This window comes from Pleurodeles waltl, chromosome 6 (assembly GCF_031143425.1).
Source record: "Pleurodeles waltl isolate 20211129_DDA chromosome 6, aPleWal1.hap1.20221129, whole genome shotgun sequence".
Taxonomy (NCBI): domain Eukaryota; kingdom Metazoa; phylum Chordata; class Amphibia; order Caudata; family Salamandridae; genus Pleurodeles; species Pleurodeles waltl.
Window position 1 is genome coordinate 600,835,408 of NC_090445.1, and position 16,782 is coordinate 600,852,189.

Sequence of the window (16,782 nt, forward strand, 5' to 3'; positions counted from 1 at the left end):
TGCTCACTCAGTGTACATTAACTGTACACTTAGGGTCCAGCACTGTTACATCTATGCATTGTACCCTTACATGTACACATGCATTCATCACACACACCTGTGTGCACAGTATTCTGCCACCACCACGCTTGTGCTACTTAACTCCTAGTGACAGCGTTAGCCTTCCACCACTATGAGGGTAGCACTTTTGGTGCCCCTCATGGTCCAACAAGACCACAATCCGTGACACAGGCCTTTATCATGGCACACATGCAAGATCCATGTTCACCAATGACAGAAATCTGCATTAGGGATCAAGACAACAGTACAACTGTTTACTGAAGGCAGGAGTACATGACTTTACTGTGCATAAGACTTTTCTGTCCCAACAGTTCTAATGAGACAATAATGGTTTCATGATTTGCAGACACAAATAAAAAGCAACATGAAGAACATTTTCTTTCATAAATGAATCAGTAAGTGGACCTAAACTGCAGGAAAGGCTGAAGGCTAGAACAGTCTACAACCATTTATGATTCCTGAGTTACCCATCATATTCATCAATGTTGGTTATGGAATTGTCTTCAATCAAATTGCTGTTGCCAGGGGCTATATACCTCATTGTCCAAAGGTTCCGGATGTTCTCCTCAGATCAAAGCCAACACAGGAAATGGCACCTTCATTAGAGAACCCATGCCTTTCATGCCCAGACTTCACCCAGAGTATTCCCCATATCCCTCTTCACCTAAGTACTCTTCCTTTTATGGCACTTATTTGGCACAGAGCTTGTGTCTCAGTCCTGCAGAAATGAGAAGCAAATCCATCTCCATGCCGCCTCGTTTATTGCAAATCTGTAATACTTTGACGATGGGAAGGAGAAGAGTGGTTTGATGTTAAAGGGATCCAAAGCTTTTCTGTGGCCTGGATTTACAGGTGATGGTAAAGGAAATCCTTTAATTTATTGTGGAATTGCATAATGAATAAGGAGGGGAATCAAACAGTGGCATTACTTCCACCATTCTATACCTAGGGAGGAGGACCACATTCATGTTTGGACTATCTTCCATATTCTGGAATTCCTCCAGAAATTAAAGGATTGTACATTTCCTCCCATTTCTTGTAAACTCTGCAGGTGGACTCCTATAATATGACCTCATGAGAACACTCAATGAAGACCCTGAAAAAATAAGGTTTTCTCTAACACCAATACATACTCCCATCCCTTTCGTTGGAGCTCCCTGCAATCCTTCCAGGCACAATCATTAACCATGCATTGCACTTTGCAACACTTTATATGCCTTCCAGTGTTTTAACTTGGTTGTCTCGGGAAGGCTGACATAACTGGCATTGGAAGGTTAGAGAACAAATACATAAATGCTTCACTTGGATTGCTCTGTCTGTTACTTCACAATTTCTCCCTAAACTCTCCACAGAAGTCATATGCTAACTATGTCTAACTGTCTGTCTCTTTCTTGGCACATCTCCTTCGAGAAGACAACCCCATGGAGCGTTTACTCTTTTAAGCGTCTTTCCATTAGGAAATCGCCCCTGCATTAGTAGTAGGTCTGGATACACATTTATTATGTACTTGTCTCATTAGAAGACACATTACGATTCGAGGCATCAGACCTTGAAAAGAGATGCCACATGTTTCTGATTCTTCTAAAGTAGCCTTATGAATTAACTAATGCTTAACAGTGCGCATACTGGAAGCATGAATTTGCATGCACAGTGAAAAAGATCACTTTTGTAACATAGGAGGAATCATTCTGTCCTACCACTTAGATCTACAAGTAAGGGCTTCAGGTTTGTGTTCCTGCTGCAAACAAAAATATTCCCCCAGTGTATACATTGAGCTATTGTAACACCACATGAATAAAAGTGGACATCATTAAATTAATGGAACAGGAATTAATAATTTAAAGGTCAGTGTTCAACAAATTCAATAATGTTTGAGCCCAGTTAGGCTTGTCTCTCCTTTCCTCTTCCTTAGGAAGGGGTACTTGGTGAGGTGCCCCCAAACCTCTTTGACACCAACTTTTGCTTTTACCTATGCCCCTCCCCTTCACTTCATGGCTCTATGCTTTATTGTTAAATTGTGTTTCTTCAATTCACACCTCGCTTTCTTTTCTGTTTATCTTCATGATAAATGTCATTTAGCAACATGATTTGAACTCTAGTTGTGGCCCAGGGAATTATATTCAGAAATTATAAATGGTGACATGCACACATACACAAATACCAAACCGTACTACGGCTATCGCTTCTCATAGTGCTGCGGTGCTAACAGCCATGGGGGCATATTTAAGAAAAGTGGCGAGGCACACAGGGCAGTGCCACTTTTCTTGCACCCCTTAGCGCCCCCTAACACTTCCATGTGTGTGCTGTATTTAAAATACTGCGCACCATAGCAGTAGTTAGGGGACTAGCGTCAGAATTTTTGACATTAGTCCAGCGCTTTGCAAGATTAGTGTCAAAAATTTGATGCTAATCCTGCAAAGCACTGAGAGGCCCATTGTAACCAATGGAAGCCTCCTTATAACGCCTGCTCTGAGCAGGCATTAAAAGTGCCAAAAAAAGACGCAAAGAAATCTGTATGGTTTCTTTGCACCATTTTTTTGTCCCCCCCTTACGGGGGAATGCCCCCTTCGCATACATTATGCCTGGCGCAGGCATACTGAAGTGCGAAAGGTTACAAAGTGGCACAATGCAAGCATTGCGCCACTTTGTAAATATGGTGTAGCGTTTTTGGTCTTCTAACGCCACATTAGCGTAAACAAATTATGCTAGTGTGGGGCTGGAATGGCGCTAGGGCTCTTAAATATGCCCCATGGTGGTTTTGTGAATTTGTAATGGTTTACCAACACTATGAAGACCATTCTCCACATAGTGTGGCATATAAATGCTACACCACCGCTTCCTCTGTGTATGGACAGGTAAGCAAGGGAGGTTGCCAGGGATAGATGGAACACAGCATTCTAGAGAGGATACAGGCATCAAAGTAAAAGCAGTTCAACCGGAACATGCCAGGGGAAGGCAAAGGGGTTACGGAAAGGCCAGAAAAATCCAAATGTTCGCATAGGATAGGACTCAGGAAACAGGAAACTGGCACAACAGAACAAATCAAGGCACCAAAGAATAAGCAAGTATACTATACAAAGGGAAAGACACAAATCGAAAATGGAGAAAACATGCTAACTACAGTCACACACCTGCTGTTCGAAGGAAAGTGGTTCTTCAGCTGTGATATGCTCAATGAGAAATTGAGAGTTAACTCTATATAGTTCGGTGTGCATGATCTGCACTCTGCCTATTGGAAATATATGACCAAAATGTATGTGTGTGTAAAGCCTGGTGGGTGGTAATGCACCTAATATATTTATAGAAAAAAGGATGCCTGTAGTTCTGGATATAAAAAGACTCTCCTGTTAAGAGCATCTAATATCAATTTCCGCAAGATTCTCAAAGTCAAAAATTGCATATCAAGAAAGTAGTTGAATTCAGGACATCTCACCTCTGAATTTTTTCGGCGGGTTGTCCAGGTCTCCAGCCGCAGGCTCGACCACACACCGATCATCTACCAACCTGAACCAAGGAAGAGAAATAAGAGATAGATGAAAAAAGACAAGTGGCAATGGTTCTTTTATTGTTCTACTACCATATTTTAGGCTCGGCCAGCATAGAACATAGGTGGTCATTCTGACCCTGGCGGTCTTTGACCGCCAGGGCGGAGGACTGTGGGAGCACCGCCGACAGGCCGGCGGTGCTCCAATGGGGATTCCGACCGCGGCGGTAAAGCCGCGGTCGGACCGGCACCACTGGCGGGGTCCCGCCAGTGTACCGCGGCCCCATTGAATCCTCCGCGGCGGCGCAGCTTGCTGCACCGCCGCGGGGATTCCGACCCCCCCTACCGCCATCCAGATCCCGGCGGTCGGACCGCCGAGATCCGGATGGCGGTAGGGGGGGGTCGCGGGGCCCCTGGGGGCCCCTGCAGTGCCCATGCCACTGGCATGGGCATTGCAGGGGCCCCCGTAAGAGGGCCCCTACATGTATTTCACTGTCTGCTGCGCAGACAGTGAAATACGCGACGGGTGCAACTGCACCCGTCGCACAGCTTCCACTCCGCCGGCTCGATTCCGAGCCGGCTTCATCGTGGAAGCCTCTTTCCCGCTGGGCTGGCTGGCGGTCTGAAGGCGACCGCCCGCCAGCCCAGCGGGAAAGTCAGAATTACCGCCGCGGTCTTTCGACCGCGGAACGGTAACCTGACGGCGGGACTTTGGCGGGCGGCCTCCGCCGCCCGCCAAGGTCAGAATGAGGGCCATAGTCTTGTAATATATAACAGTTCAATGGGAAGAGGTATCCTAACACACAATGTCTCTCTTCCTACACAACTTGCCCCAGTATCACAATCAGTTCTGACCACCATTCTTATAACTGCATAGTGGTGCCTTCATCCTCCCTGCCCGTGCATGTATTAGTGAAACCCCTTATTTGTGTATCATCTTCATTGCATCTAATAAGCATCCTGGTCGCCTCTATGATAACCAGAATCTGCCTCGTAATTACTTTCAGGTGTTTCTGAGTCCCTTTCTTTCCCACATCAGCAGCACCGTGCCCAGTCAAATTCTGTACCAAGCCATCAAACCCTCTCTCTCCACTCACTAACTTCGTCAAGCTCTTTTTCACTCCAGCTGCACCTACATCAGCCCCTGACTCCTAAATGAGATATAAGCAGCTATTTTATCATTTTCACTCTTCCCTCATCACTCCAGATTTCCCTTTAGTGACCCTCCCTGCAGAGTAAAAATGCCACAGCACGAGGGGTCATGGGGTGTTGAGGGTGGTTCAGACTGAGAATGCAATTCAACTTCAGCATTAAACAAGTACTCTCACAGTGCTCACAGGTGGTGAAATTAGTCATGCACTTCTGAAGAATGTTTGTGCCTCCCTGCCCCACGGGCAATAACAGTGATGAACACATAGCAAATCATTGAGGGTACAGGACTAGGCAGTATGTCTGGATAGAGCTGCATCTGTTTCCTCATCTCAGCTTGTGTTTCATGTCTCAATATTGACCAGGGGCACTTTCAGGCATAATTTTGTCAGTAGTTGTATTTTTAAGCCTAAGACTATGAAAATGCACATCAAGGGATGCCATGGACCCTGATGCGGGCCTGAAAAATTCCCCCCATTCTCCGATTTGGTTATTAAAAACAAGTATAATTGTGGCACAGTGTGTCTCCTACCCAGACTCCTTGGCCCCAGTGCCACTGAACCTGCAGCACCACTAGCAAGACTCTGACACATGTGTTTATAGCAAGATTTCCCACTTGTATCGTATCCTATGAGGAGCAAATAACATATTCCACAGCTTAGCAACAAGGGTTACCGCCTGCTTTATGTTGGTAAAAATACAAATGTTGAACACCTGAAGTGGAGCTCTAGCAAGTCATAAATGTCTTCCTCACTAGATTATATTTTGAGTAACTGGCTTCATTTAAAAAGAACAAGAAAAAAGTGAAAAAAGAACAAAATCAGATCCCTACGTGTTCAAATAACATAGATTGTATGCTTGGTCATTAGGATATGCAAACATATCATGTGGTGAACATCTACCTGGTTAGCAAGTAGGAGGGTGGCAACCCCTGCAAGTAGAGGGGTAGTAGGCACATGCGACAGAATGGTAAGGGTGAGGTCAACATGGCTGGCCTGTTCCCATGACTACTATGTAGGCTATCCTGTTTTAGATTTAAAACTATAACAACTGACAAAACCCCACCAAAAACAAAATGGCACTTATGAGGGTAAACATGTAAGCACTGAAAAACATCTACATGTCCAGAAAATAAAATACGATTCAAAGAAGTAAAGTGAGACACAATTTATCATTTTTTATTTCTTCCTGAAGGAGCTAACTCAATGGGACATTGTTATACGAGGCAGCAGCCAGAAAGATAGGCCTACGTTTAGTCTGCTTTAATTTTGTTGTTCGGCAATATCACTTAAATGTTTTTTTTGCCTCTGCCAGTTCTGTGTACTTGGATTAAGGGTGTAGAGCTAGAAGTATATGCTCAGGTCTGACCTGATTATTTTATAAACTGAAGAGAACCTGGGAATGTGACATCATATTTAATCTTTTCACCATGTTACTGATTGGTAAAATGCCTGGCTAATAGAAATCCTTGTTAATATGTAGTATTGAATGTATAAAACCATCTGTCATACAACAGGCTCCTTTGCTCACAAGTTAGTAGTGAGACAAGGTCAATCAACTAACGACACAAGCTTTAAACATTTAATACAACGTGTAGTGACAAGGATCTGCGAAAAGTGTATTGTCACCATGCATATTGGTCAATGTTAAAGGCATTACACAAGATTTTCCATTTACTAAAGCAGCATAACAACTAAACTTCATAGCTGCAATGTGTCCCCTTGTCATGTGTGGTACGCCCAACTAAACTTCATAGCTGCAATGTGTCCCTTTGTCATGTGTGGTACGCCCAACTAGTTCTTGGTTTTTAGCCAAGTACTCTTTATCAGTAGGGTTTCTGAGCCCATAATTGCAATGTTAACAGCAAAATTTTCAAGCCCCAGAATACAATCAGCTGTCAGTTAAGTCAGGACTGACGTAAAGTGTGACCTTGAACATGACAACACCTGGCAGCTATAAATATCCACACAATAGCAGCAATGTTTGCCTATAAATAGGCAAAGATTGCAGAAAAGCTGTGTCAAATATGCTGAAAGCATCAGGTTTCAGGTATTTTACAATTTAGTGCTACAAATTAATCTAGTGTATTTTAAAATTATAAAAGTCGCCCAAAGTTCTATGATTCTGGCAGCGTTGACCACCACTACAATTTCATAATAATTAACAAGCATTGGCATAGCCAAAAGGTTTTGCCTAAGCAAGATCTATTGGCCTTGTCAATGTTTCTTTAGACATGTTGTACAACAGGCCGGGCTGCTGTGTAACACAGCTTATAGTAAAGAAAAACACTATGACACAGTCAGCACTGGCCACGCCATAGTGTTTTTTTTCTTTAAACTATGTTGCATTGCAGCCCATACTGCTGTGCATTACGCCTAAAAAATGAAAAACATTACACAAAGCCAAATAGCACTCACATCCACGCAATTTAATGATTTATGTGGTGAATGACAGTTTGCAGGGGAAGAAGAAGCGTACACAAATAAACAACTAGTGTGAAGCTTTTCATTTGGCATTACGACTAGCCACTTGAAATCCGGACTGCAAAGAAAGTTGCAGATTTCCTGTGAAATGAAAGGCACCACATGCTTAATTTCCATTTCTCCAGCCCCACAGGCTTCTTAAACTAGCTTCTGATGTCCTGTGAAGGGGCATCCTTTACCAGGGAATTCCCATGTAGAGTGCCTGCAATTTGGAGCAGAGCGTGAGCAGTCCTGGGAGCTGACTGGTACACGTGGACATGTGGATCCTCACTCAAGGGTGGGGACTGTGCTAGGCATCCGACAATGTCGAATAGTAGGGAAGTGGGTGCGCAACCCGAAAATGTAAAAAGTACCTGCAGGAGCCGGCATCCAGTGGAAGGACACTGGCTGCAGACAGAAAGCTGTGCTAGGTGCATGCTCCATAGCAGGGACACACACTGGAAGCACCTAGAGGAAGCAGGAGGCACCAACCAACCGGAAGCAAGGAAACAAGAGTTACATGGAAGCCAACCACTGGTAAGTAGAGGTAAGTAATGGGTGGTCTCCAAGCCCATTTTTAAGTTTTTCTTTTTGTTGACAAAATATTTCGTTGAGAGTGCATGCATGCTGCCTTTGTGAAACCTTAAAATGGGTAGGTGAAGACCACCTTAAAAAGTGTGCTCAATAATTTTTATATTAAAAACATTTGAATATAGCACGTTCTTAATCCACTAATAGTTATGTAAAGCAAAGAGAACCCAGAAGGAGTGAGTTTAAAAAGTAACAAGATGTGAGAGAGAGTATGTGAGAGTCTGTGAGTATCAGTGAGGCTGCAATACACAGACTTCTATTATTAAAATAGACTACTTTATGTACATTTAACACACTGTCATTAGAAAGACCCTACATACCCTCCAATATTTCTCCTTTAAATTAAATAGCTACAAAGATCATTGCAAAAAAACATAGGGCCTGATTCTAACTTTGGAGGACGGTGTTAAACCGTCCCAAAAGTGGCGGATATACCACCTACCGTATTACGAGTTCCATAGGATATAATGGACTCGTAATACGGTAGGTGGTATATCCGCCACTTTTGGGACGGTTTAACACCGTCCTCCACAGTTAGAATCAGGCCCATAATGTTTTAGAAACACTGGGAAAACACAAGTTTAGGGGTTAGGCTGAGAATAGTGAGAAAACATCACTTAAGTCCACAAAAATAAACGCTGAAAATAGGATATCCTGCTAGTATCACAACGGGCAGTGTGCGTATGTCGCTTGTCTTGTTTGTAGGATGCTCTTCTACAGTACTACCAGAATTTTTTTTTTATATATTCTCATTTACTTGCTTCCTAAAGGATTGCTCTGGGAAATGTGATGATAATACATAGTCAAAAATGAAGCTGCGATTACTAATTTGTGAGCAAAAAAAGTAACGGCATAGATAAAAACCACCAAAATCGAACCAGCAAGTGAAACATTTCTTGCCTCCATCTAGATAACAGTATCTAATAGCAGTAGTTCAGTCTAGTTCAGTCTTTAGTTGAGCTGCAGATTCGTTGCTGGCATCCCATTTTTACAGCTGGGGCATTGATTGAGCTGGAAGTATTTGCCGGAAATCTGTCATGGGCATCCCTCTCCCCCTGCCTCTTTGCTCAACAGAAGCACCATGTGGAATAGAGGCATTTGGCACTCAGGGTCCGATTACGACCTTGTCGGATGGGATACTCTGCCACAAAGGTGACGGATATCCCATCCACCGCATTACAAGTTCTGTTATATCCTATGGAACTTGTAAAAGGGCGGATGGGATATCCGTCATGCTTGTGAGAGTGTATCCCATCCGCCAAGATCGTAATCAGGCCCTCAGTATTGATATCTTATATGAGTTGTAGGTTAACAGTTTAGATCCTTGAAAGGCCGACTCACCCTTCAAACCTTCAGTACTCTGTAATTCCCTTCCACAGTAAAACAGGAATAAACAAAATGGCAGATGTCCCATTCGAGAAGAAATAGCTCCAACTGAGCAAAACTAACCTCTGTTATTTTTCTGGTTCGCCAATTGAACCAGCAAGTAGTCTCTACAAGAAATTAAGCCAAACAGCTGCCTCCAAGATTAGACATCGCTGGATTGAGATGCAAGGAATGTGCCCGGAAATGAGTTTTTTGCTGTGTGTGCCCTCACTTAAATCCTTCTGTTACGAGTTAGTACACTCGGAATACGCAACAACCATGTAAACCCAATTGTTCAGGTAAATTCTGCACGGAATTCCACGTTCCACAGTGATTAAAGCTCCCATTTTACCATCTTTCAAGACCAGCTGGCAGATCAGAATGGGAGCCTGAGCAGGGTGGGAGGCAGACATGGCGAGGGCATCAAAGCCAGAAGAGTCTTTTGTCGAGAAGGCAGAGCGTTCTGTGCCCCCTTATAACGCAGAAGAGGTTCAAGCAGGGGTAGTGTGTTAAGGCCCGGGGTCAGACAACGGTTTCACTCTATGCCTCGTGTGTTGCTACCAGCCCCATTACCCAGCTGATAACACATGGGAAATCCAGGTTCACGAAAAGTGGGTGAGTAATAATCGGGTGGAACAGTATCCAAATCAGGAGTAACACTCTGCTTAGCTTGTATACGGTACCCTAGACTGAAATTCTACAATGCTGTTTCTCAAACTCCAGAATTGTATCTGATATATTAGAAGCAGATGTTTCAGTAAGACTTTCTGAAATACTGAAAATCCTATCTGAAATTTAAATTGGACGCACACAACAGTGTAAAAAACGAATTTCCCAGTCCACTAAAATAGGACGTTTCAAATTATGTTCACTATTATGCAAGCTAATAGAAATTAATTCTGGACAAAATTAATGAAGCACAAGTTAAACTGCAGCCAGTTTCGGGGCTGGTCTTCAGAAACAGAACTTAATGCATGTCTTCAGTGTCACTTTCTTTCAGAGTGGTTTCTTATTACACATGGAAAACTCAGTTGTTATTTTGCATTTGTTTTCACTGCTTTTATAAATAAAATACAAAATAACTTAAGCTTGCATAAAGATGGTGCATTTTTTTAAAGGATTGTGCACCTAATTGATAATTTATAAGTGAAAAATATACGGACAAAAATGAACACTCATTCATGACCTAAGGCAACTGGTGAAAGTTCTCTCTTGACCTTTTAAAAGCCTCCCACCGCATACCAAATGAAAGCCATGTGCTCAGAAGCCCAGGCTCCCTCTGAAGGAGCAGAAAAACAGGACATACGGAACTATGTTGCCTCAAGCCTGACAGCCATTGACATTGTATACATTGTAAAAGACCACACGTATACCAAGAAAGCTGAAGGTAAACATAGTGAAAAGACAATCCAATAGCAATGAGAAGAATACAATAAGAGAAAATGGGCTGCGTGTACTTTTGTGCATGAAATCGGGTCGTTCCATAAGTAAAATATGTCTTTTTGAGACTGTCGCTGTCCGCTCATTTAGCAGAGTATGCATTGGCGTTTCTAAAGAACAAACATAGCATTCTGCATCGTGTACGCAAGATTGTATGCAAAAGTGGGGATTTAATTTTTTCTATTTCTCATGCTTACATGCTTATTTTCTATATTTATAATTGCATTCACATATTTACAGTTTTAGACATAGGGACATTAAAACGACCACCTTCTGCTTTGCATTGATCTTCAGGCGGAGGTACCAATGGGTTAACTCGCAATAATAACAGGGCTTTCATTGAAAATCAACCATGGTGCTGTCTGGGTGCCATTTTGACCAATATTTGCCCTTAATCGTTTGTTTACTTTTGGATCGTGTGCCTTTCACTTTCCATAGAAACCTACGGAGCAGGCCGGCCTGGAAACCAGCTGCTCGAGGAATATTAAAGGGACATCGCACTCCTGTCCTACAAACCAATGTAGAGCAAATATTAACTCTGCTGATATTTTAACCTTTGTACTCAAGTAACATCATATGGTCAAGGATATTTGCAAAACTCTCATAACACTCAAAGGCAGTACATCCATTTGCTTTAATTTGAGCAAATCTAACATACAAAGCAACCATTGTGGTAGAAATATACTGTTCATATCAAGCGGCGAGCAAAATCAACAGGCTCAGGCCTTTAACTAACTGCACTTGTCACATCACCATTAATACATATTAGATCGCAGGACGGTGTGTAACTCAGGAGATTTCTCCAGAACTATAAAAGCAGACCCAATACCATCAATCCAACATTCCTCCATGTATGAATAATGCAGTATACCATGTACTATGGTTAAGCCCAAAGCATGAAATAAGAACTCAATCTCATAAAAAGCAGCTCCACCTGGCATGCAATCTATGCAAGAATGTTGAAGGAAAAGAGTATCTATTTCAAGGAGCTTGAAGTAAAGTATACCACATCAGGACTGGACCAACCAAGAATCTGTTGAAGGATTCTGACTCAACAAGGACACAATTAATGATCTCCTACACCTCATCACAGCCAATATTACATGTAACATAAGCAAGTCCCATATCATGATCACAGAGACCAAACTGCTGAATGTACTATGCCGCACGGTCAATACAGAAAGTCACCAGAGATACAGTCACCTCCTTTTGGCTAGCTGTCTGTATGGCAAGTCACTGATGCAACACATGCCCTATGTGGTATGACCTTTCAGTTTCCCCTGGACATCACTGAGATATAACAAACACAAAGGCACTTCGGTTGCCAATGGCTTTAATATCCAGGTCGTTTGTGATATCAAATTACACATCACCATGTAGTCTCAATGCTACCTATCACAGATACTAGGAAAGTGTCCACAAGAAATCAAAGACACAGATAGCACAACTATTTTCTACTGGGTGCTTAGATAAAATGCATGCAAAAACCACACACTGCCGCTCAAAATGCTTTGCCCATCACTTATGACTCTCCCTTCCACCAACAAGTGTCAGTGGATATCCCTCAAGGTATTGGTGATGAAGTAATACTACATCCCAACCACCTGTGAACAGACTAGACACAGCAGAACATACATCTGGATATGAGTTAACATCAACTGTGCCACTGAGGTGCTCTTACAGGGTTTCATGTGGCTATATAAAAGGCATACTCATGGGCAATGTAGAGACGCTTAACTCAGGTGTCCCACTCTGAATAATACTACACAACCTGACCCTCAAGACACCACTCCTAATCCTGGATGAGAGCAAACATTGACACTGGGTCCCTGGAATGGCCTCGAAGCACTGCAGCCTATTGGCTATAATTGGGATGAGTTGCTGATAGCTACAAAGATGAAGACAGCACATGCACATATGAGTTTCTATGGAAGCGTGGGGGTCTCCAAAAGACATTTAATTGACATGAACCCATATACCCATAAATTAGGCCCTACCACTAGCACTGCAATTACCTCACTTAGTACATCCATCACTGAGAAAGGGCACAGGGCATATGTAGTATGGAAATTGTTATTACAACTTACAGGAACAGAAAAATATCATCTGAAGTGACACAAATCTAAATGTACCCATTGACCTAGTTATGGCTTTCAACACAAATAATCATTGCAGACTAGTAATAATCCTCAAACACCGTATGGGCTTCAAAGGAAATGTCATAAATTGGTTCTTTTCCTACTTGCCAAACAGGCAATGTCTGGTAACAATTGGTGACCACGCATCTGACCAGCAGATTTACAATTTGGGATTGCACTAGGGTCGATCCTTGCCCCAGATCTATAAAACATTTACACGGATGGTTTGGAATATTACTGAAGGATACGAGGATGAGCATAAATCAGTGCACAGACGACTCTCCACTTTACTTAAATTTATCCAACCTACAAGAAAATACTCATTTAGGAAACTGCCTTTTTTAGGTACAAACTTGGATTAAAGAAAATGTTCTCCTCATCCCAAGGGAGAAACAGAATTCCTACTACTTTTAACATCCACAAACAAGTTTGATTCATTGCTATAGGATTATCTTACATTGAATGCCATCTCTCACCTCCTGACTCATTATCCAAATCACAGGGTTTCACCAGTGACAAAACTCTGCCCTTCATCCCAAAGATGAACAAGTTAGTTAAAGCTGCAAACCTTCTAGCTAGATCATATACAGATAATATGACATCTGATACTAGAGAACCTTCCAAATATGCATGTCCTAATCATATCGAGACTGGATGTTGGCAATGCCATCCTAACTCATTTTACCCTGTCAAATTCGTCCTCCACCCTGCTGCCAGATTAGCACAAAGCTAAAAAAAAATCGATCCTCTCAGACATTTACCATACCATCCTCTCACACATTCACGCCATTCCAGCCAGGATTACGTTTTAACTCTGCAACTTCACCCACAGACCTCTACTTGAAAATACTCCTCCTTATGAGCGAAACTCCTGATCATTTCAGGGGAACTAAAAATCTAAGAAGTAAACACCCACTTCTAATGAAAGTTACCAAATTTGAATCTGCCTATGCCAGAAAACAGTCTTACTCGCGTTGGTTACTTCCTGAAAATCAATGCCAGCAAAACCGAGGACATTAAAACAGTCTACGGCATTCAGAAAACATTATAAAATAGCTAGGTAATTCCTATACAATTACCACATATAATATAATATAATATAATATAATATAATATAATATAATATAATATAATATAATATAATATGCACATTACCATCTGCACTTTTAAAACCACTTTTGACATTCAAGGATGAAATTAAAGCTTGCTCTTCTTAAACAGTCCCTATATTAACGGCACCCTAGCCTATGTACTGACCACGGCACATTGCATCAATTCTACCCTATACAAAGTTGATGAAATGTGTTGAATTCTCTATTTCTACCCTTCTGCTCTCCTTATTATTCCCCCTCTTGTCTACTGTGATCCACTGTTCTTCCCTTCTCCAGGTCTGGATTATTGCAAAGCTCTGGTTGCACTATATAAATGTTTAAATACTAGATACCTAAATACATTTATAGATAAACAGAGGTAACTGCAATGGGGTGGTGGTGCTTGAAGACAATACACCTTACACACGAGACACAGGAAAGCCCAACTGATTCTACATGGGAACAATGCAAAGCCCTAGACGGGCTCATCCAGTGCTTAATTTGAGCCGGTGGTTGCCGGTGGGGGGTGCTAGCACATACTTTTGGGAACCAGCACTTTTTTTTCTGCATCAAACACTTACCAAGACCAAGAGAGGGAAGACACACAAACAGGAAAGATAAAGGAGAAAAACTGAAAAACAGTTACGCATTGAGAGAGCAGTTACCAGCAACATTGAGATAAAGGGGCATCAGTGTCTGGCAGTGCATTATTGAGACCTGAGGTGGATTCAGGACTACGCAGCTTTAGTACTCTGTGCGTACACATTTATCTGCAGCAGCTGAGTGTTTCAGAGTAGAGCTTTGGGCTCTGGCACTCTTTCATTTACAAATTAAGCACTGGACTCACCACTACAGATGGATTGCCCCAATTAGCTGGACAGAAATATTCTACTCTTGTTTTAAGACTTTTTATTGTACTTCCCAACGTCTTATCTGTGAGTCTGAAGTCACTGCCAGGCTCTCACTGATTTCATTCTTTAAATCATGCTCCTGCGGTGTTCTTCCCTCTGCCACCTTTTTCTGATCTCAATGCTCTTGTTGACGGTCCTGATTGTTCTCATCCCTCTGCTGATATGCAGTATCCAGTCTACCTCACTGGGGATCTGTTCACTGCATGCTCCTAGGGATTCCACTGTTATAAGGCGTTGCCTCTCCCCTCCCTATACCTGCCAGCAAGACCCTTAGTCTCTCAGTACTCTGACCCCCTACAGATGTGTTATTAGTGAATCTCTCTGTCCCAACCCTGGACACTCAAAACCCCAGCAAAACTGCTACACCCCTGGAACCTCAGTTCCATTGTGCACAGATAAATGGTATTCTGTCCGTCACCCGCTGCTCTGCGACACAACAGTCGTCGTCTGAAGGAATGGTAACTTGAATCTTTGCCCTTGTTACAGGTTTTGATAAAATAGGGGAACAATTGGACCTTGAATTACACTGTATCTTACAAGCCCTTTAACACGTGGTAGAGAGACCAGGGAAACAACACGCTACGTCAGCTGTTAGGGTCCAGCACTGGGGTACCGACGTAGGCTGTTGAACAACTGTAAGAAACCCATCAGCTTTCAAAGACATCTGATTCACAGGTGCTAAAACCAAACAGACATTGTTTTACAGCTTCCAAAGCAATACCTTCCAAATACCATCTCTTATTTTCACATGGCTTTCTAAAAAATATTAATTCAGGCTCAGAGATGTTATTCTTTATAGAAATGAGTATACCAGAAGGGTGGTAAGCATTAAAAGAGTGCTAAGGCATGACTGGGGTCAAATCCAGAAGGATGGTGTTTTCTGCAAAACTCACGACTGGTAGTTGCTGCCTCCATACCTTGAGTGGACAGACCAAGAATATGAAGCCTTGGGATGGTCGAAGATGTGCAACTTGAACAACAAAGGCACACCGGCTTTAGGTGCTGGTCCTCTTCAGAGAGGTTGAAGCAACGCACACCCGGATCCGACTGGGCTCGCAGTTCACAGTCTGACCAGAGGCTTATGGGAAGTTCTACCTTTTCAGTCCAGCTTTTATGAAGGTGTAACCTGGGGGAACTGCAGAGAAGCAAACACGGACAGTGTTCTCTCAGACTTGGCGAGCCAGACACTAGAGAGGAGTCAAGTTTCTAGCTTGTTCCCTGCTTCTCTCGCAGGAAAGAAACCAATAAGCAGGATGTCCTCCCACAATGAAGACAAAGCTATCTCTCACAAGGCACAGGCACATACACACACTCACACTGCGGACTGCACACAGTCCAACCAACAACACACTTGAGTTATCCCTAGGCAATCCTTGACTCACCACCCCTTTTAACAGTTCTCTCGATAACCTGAGAGTATTCATTCAAAAGGAAAACTTGCATACATTTCCAATGAAGATTACAGCAGATTATTTCTCCCCCATTAGTGACATGTACAAAACAAGAGCAAACATTACCAAAACTCTGACAAACATTTTTATGCAATCAAATGTGTGTACACACTGCCACCATCATAACTTAGCTATGCTTCTGCAATCATTTGACTGTTAACATTGCTTAGCTGAGTATCTATGAGCGTGTGCGGGAGTACTTCCCTTAATGACTTACCTAAACTTTTTTGAGTACTGTTGAAGTTTTTGTACAATCAAGCATTGTGAAAGCTCGACCTCAACTCCACTAATAAGACATACCTTCACTGTAGACTTGTTAATATGGAAAAGTCCCTTGCATGGTGATGGATGTGCACCACCTTCCCCGAGTGCCTCAGCAGCAAGAATATCTGGATCTGTGGAACTGAGTTTTGGTTACGGGCGACAATGGATCACGCATGTGTGCCATCACCTAGGCCCACTAGCATATACAAAAAAGTCTACACAAAAGTGATGGATGGAATGCTAGAATTCATCTCAGTCACTGGTAATTACTGCATACCAGTCCATTATGATTTTGTACAACATAACACCTCAGAATCTACCCAGCCATATGGAAATCAGTCTTGACCCTGCACCAAAAGGAACAGTCTGGCCCAGA

At 42.6% G+C, this 16,782-nt stretch overlaps 1 protein-coding gene across 1 annotated transcript in view; it reads right to left on the reverse strand.

Moving 5' to 3' along the window:
- ITPR3 (inositol 1,4,5-trisphosphate receptor type 3) overlaps positions 1-16,782 on the reverse strand; it is a 467,836-nt gene that overhangs the window by 369,611 nt on the left and 81,443 nt on the right. The window contains exon 2 of the mRNA XM_069238858.1: positions 3,494-3,564. Within this exon, the coding sequence (XP_069094959.1) occupies positions 3,494-3,564 (71 nt within the window). The remainder of the gene's footprint in view (positions 1-3,493; positions 3,565-16,782) is intronic.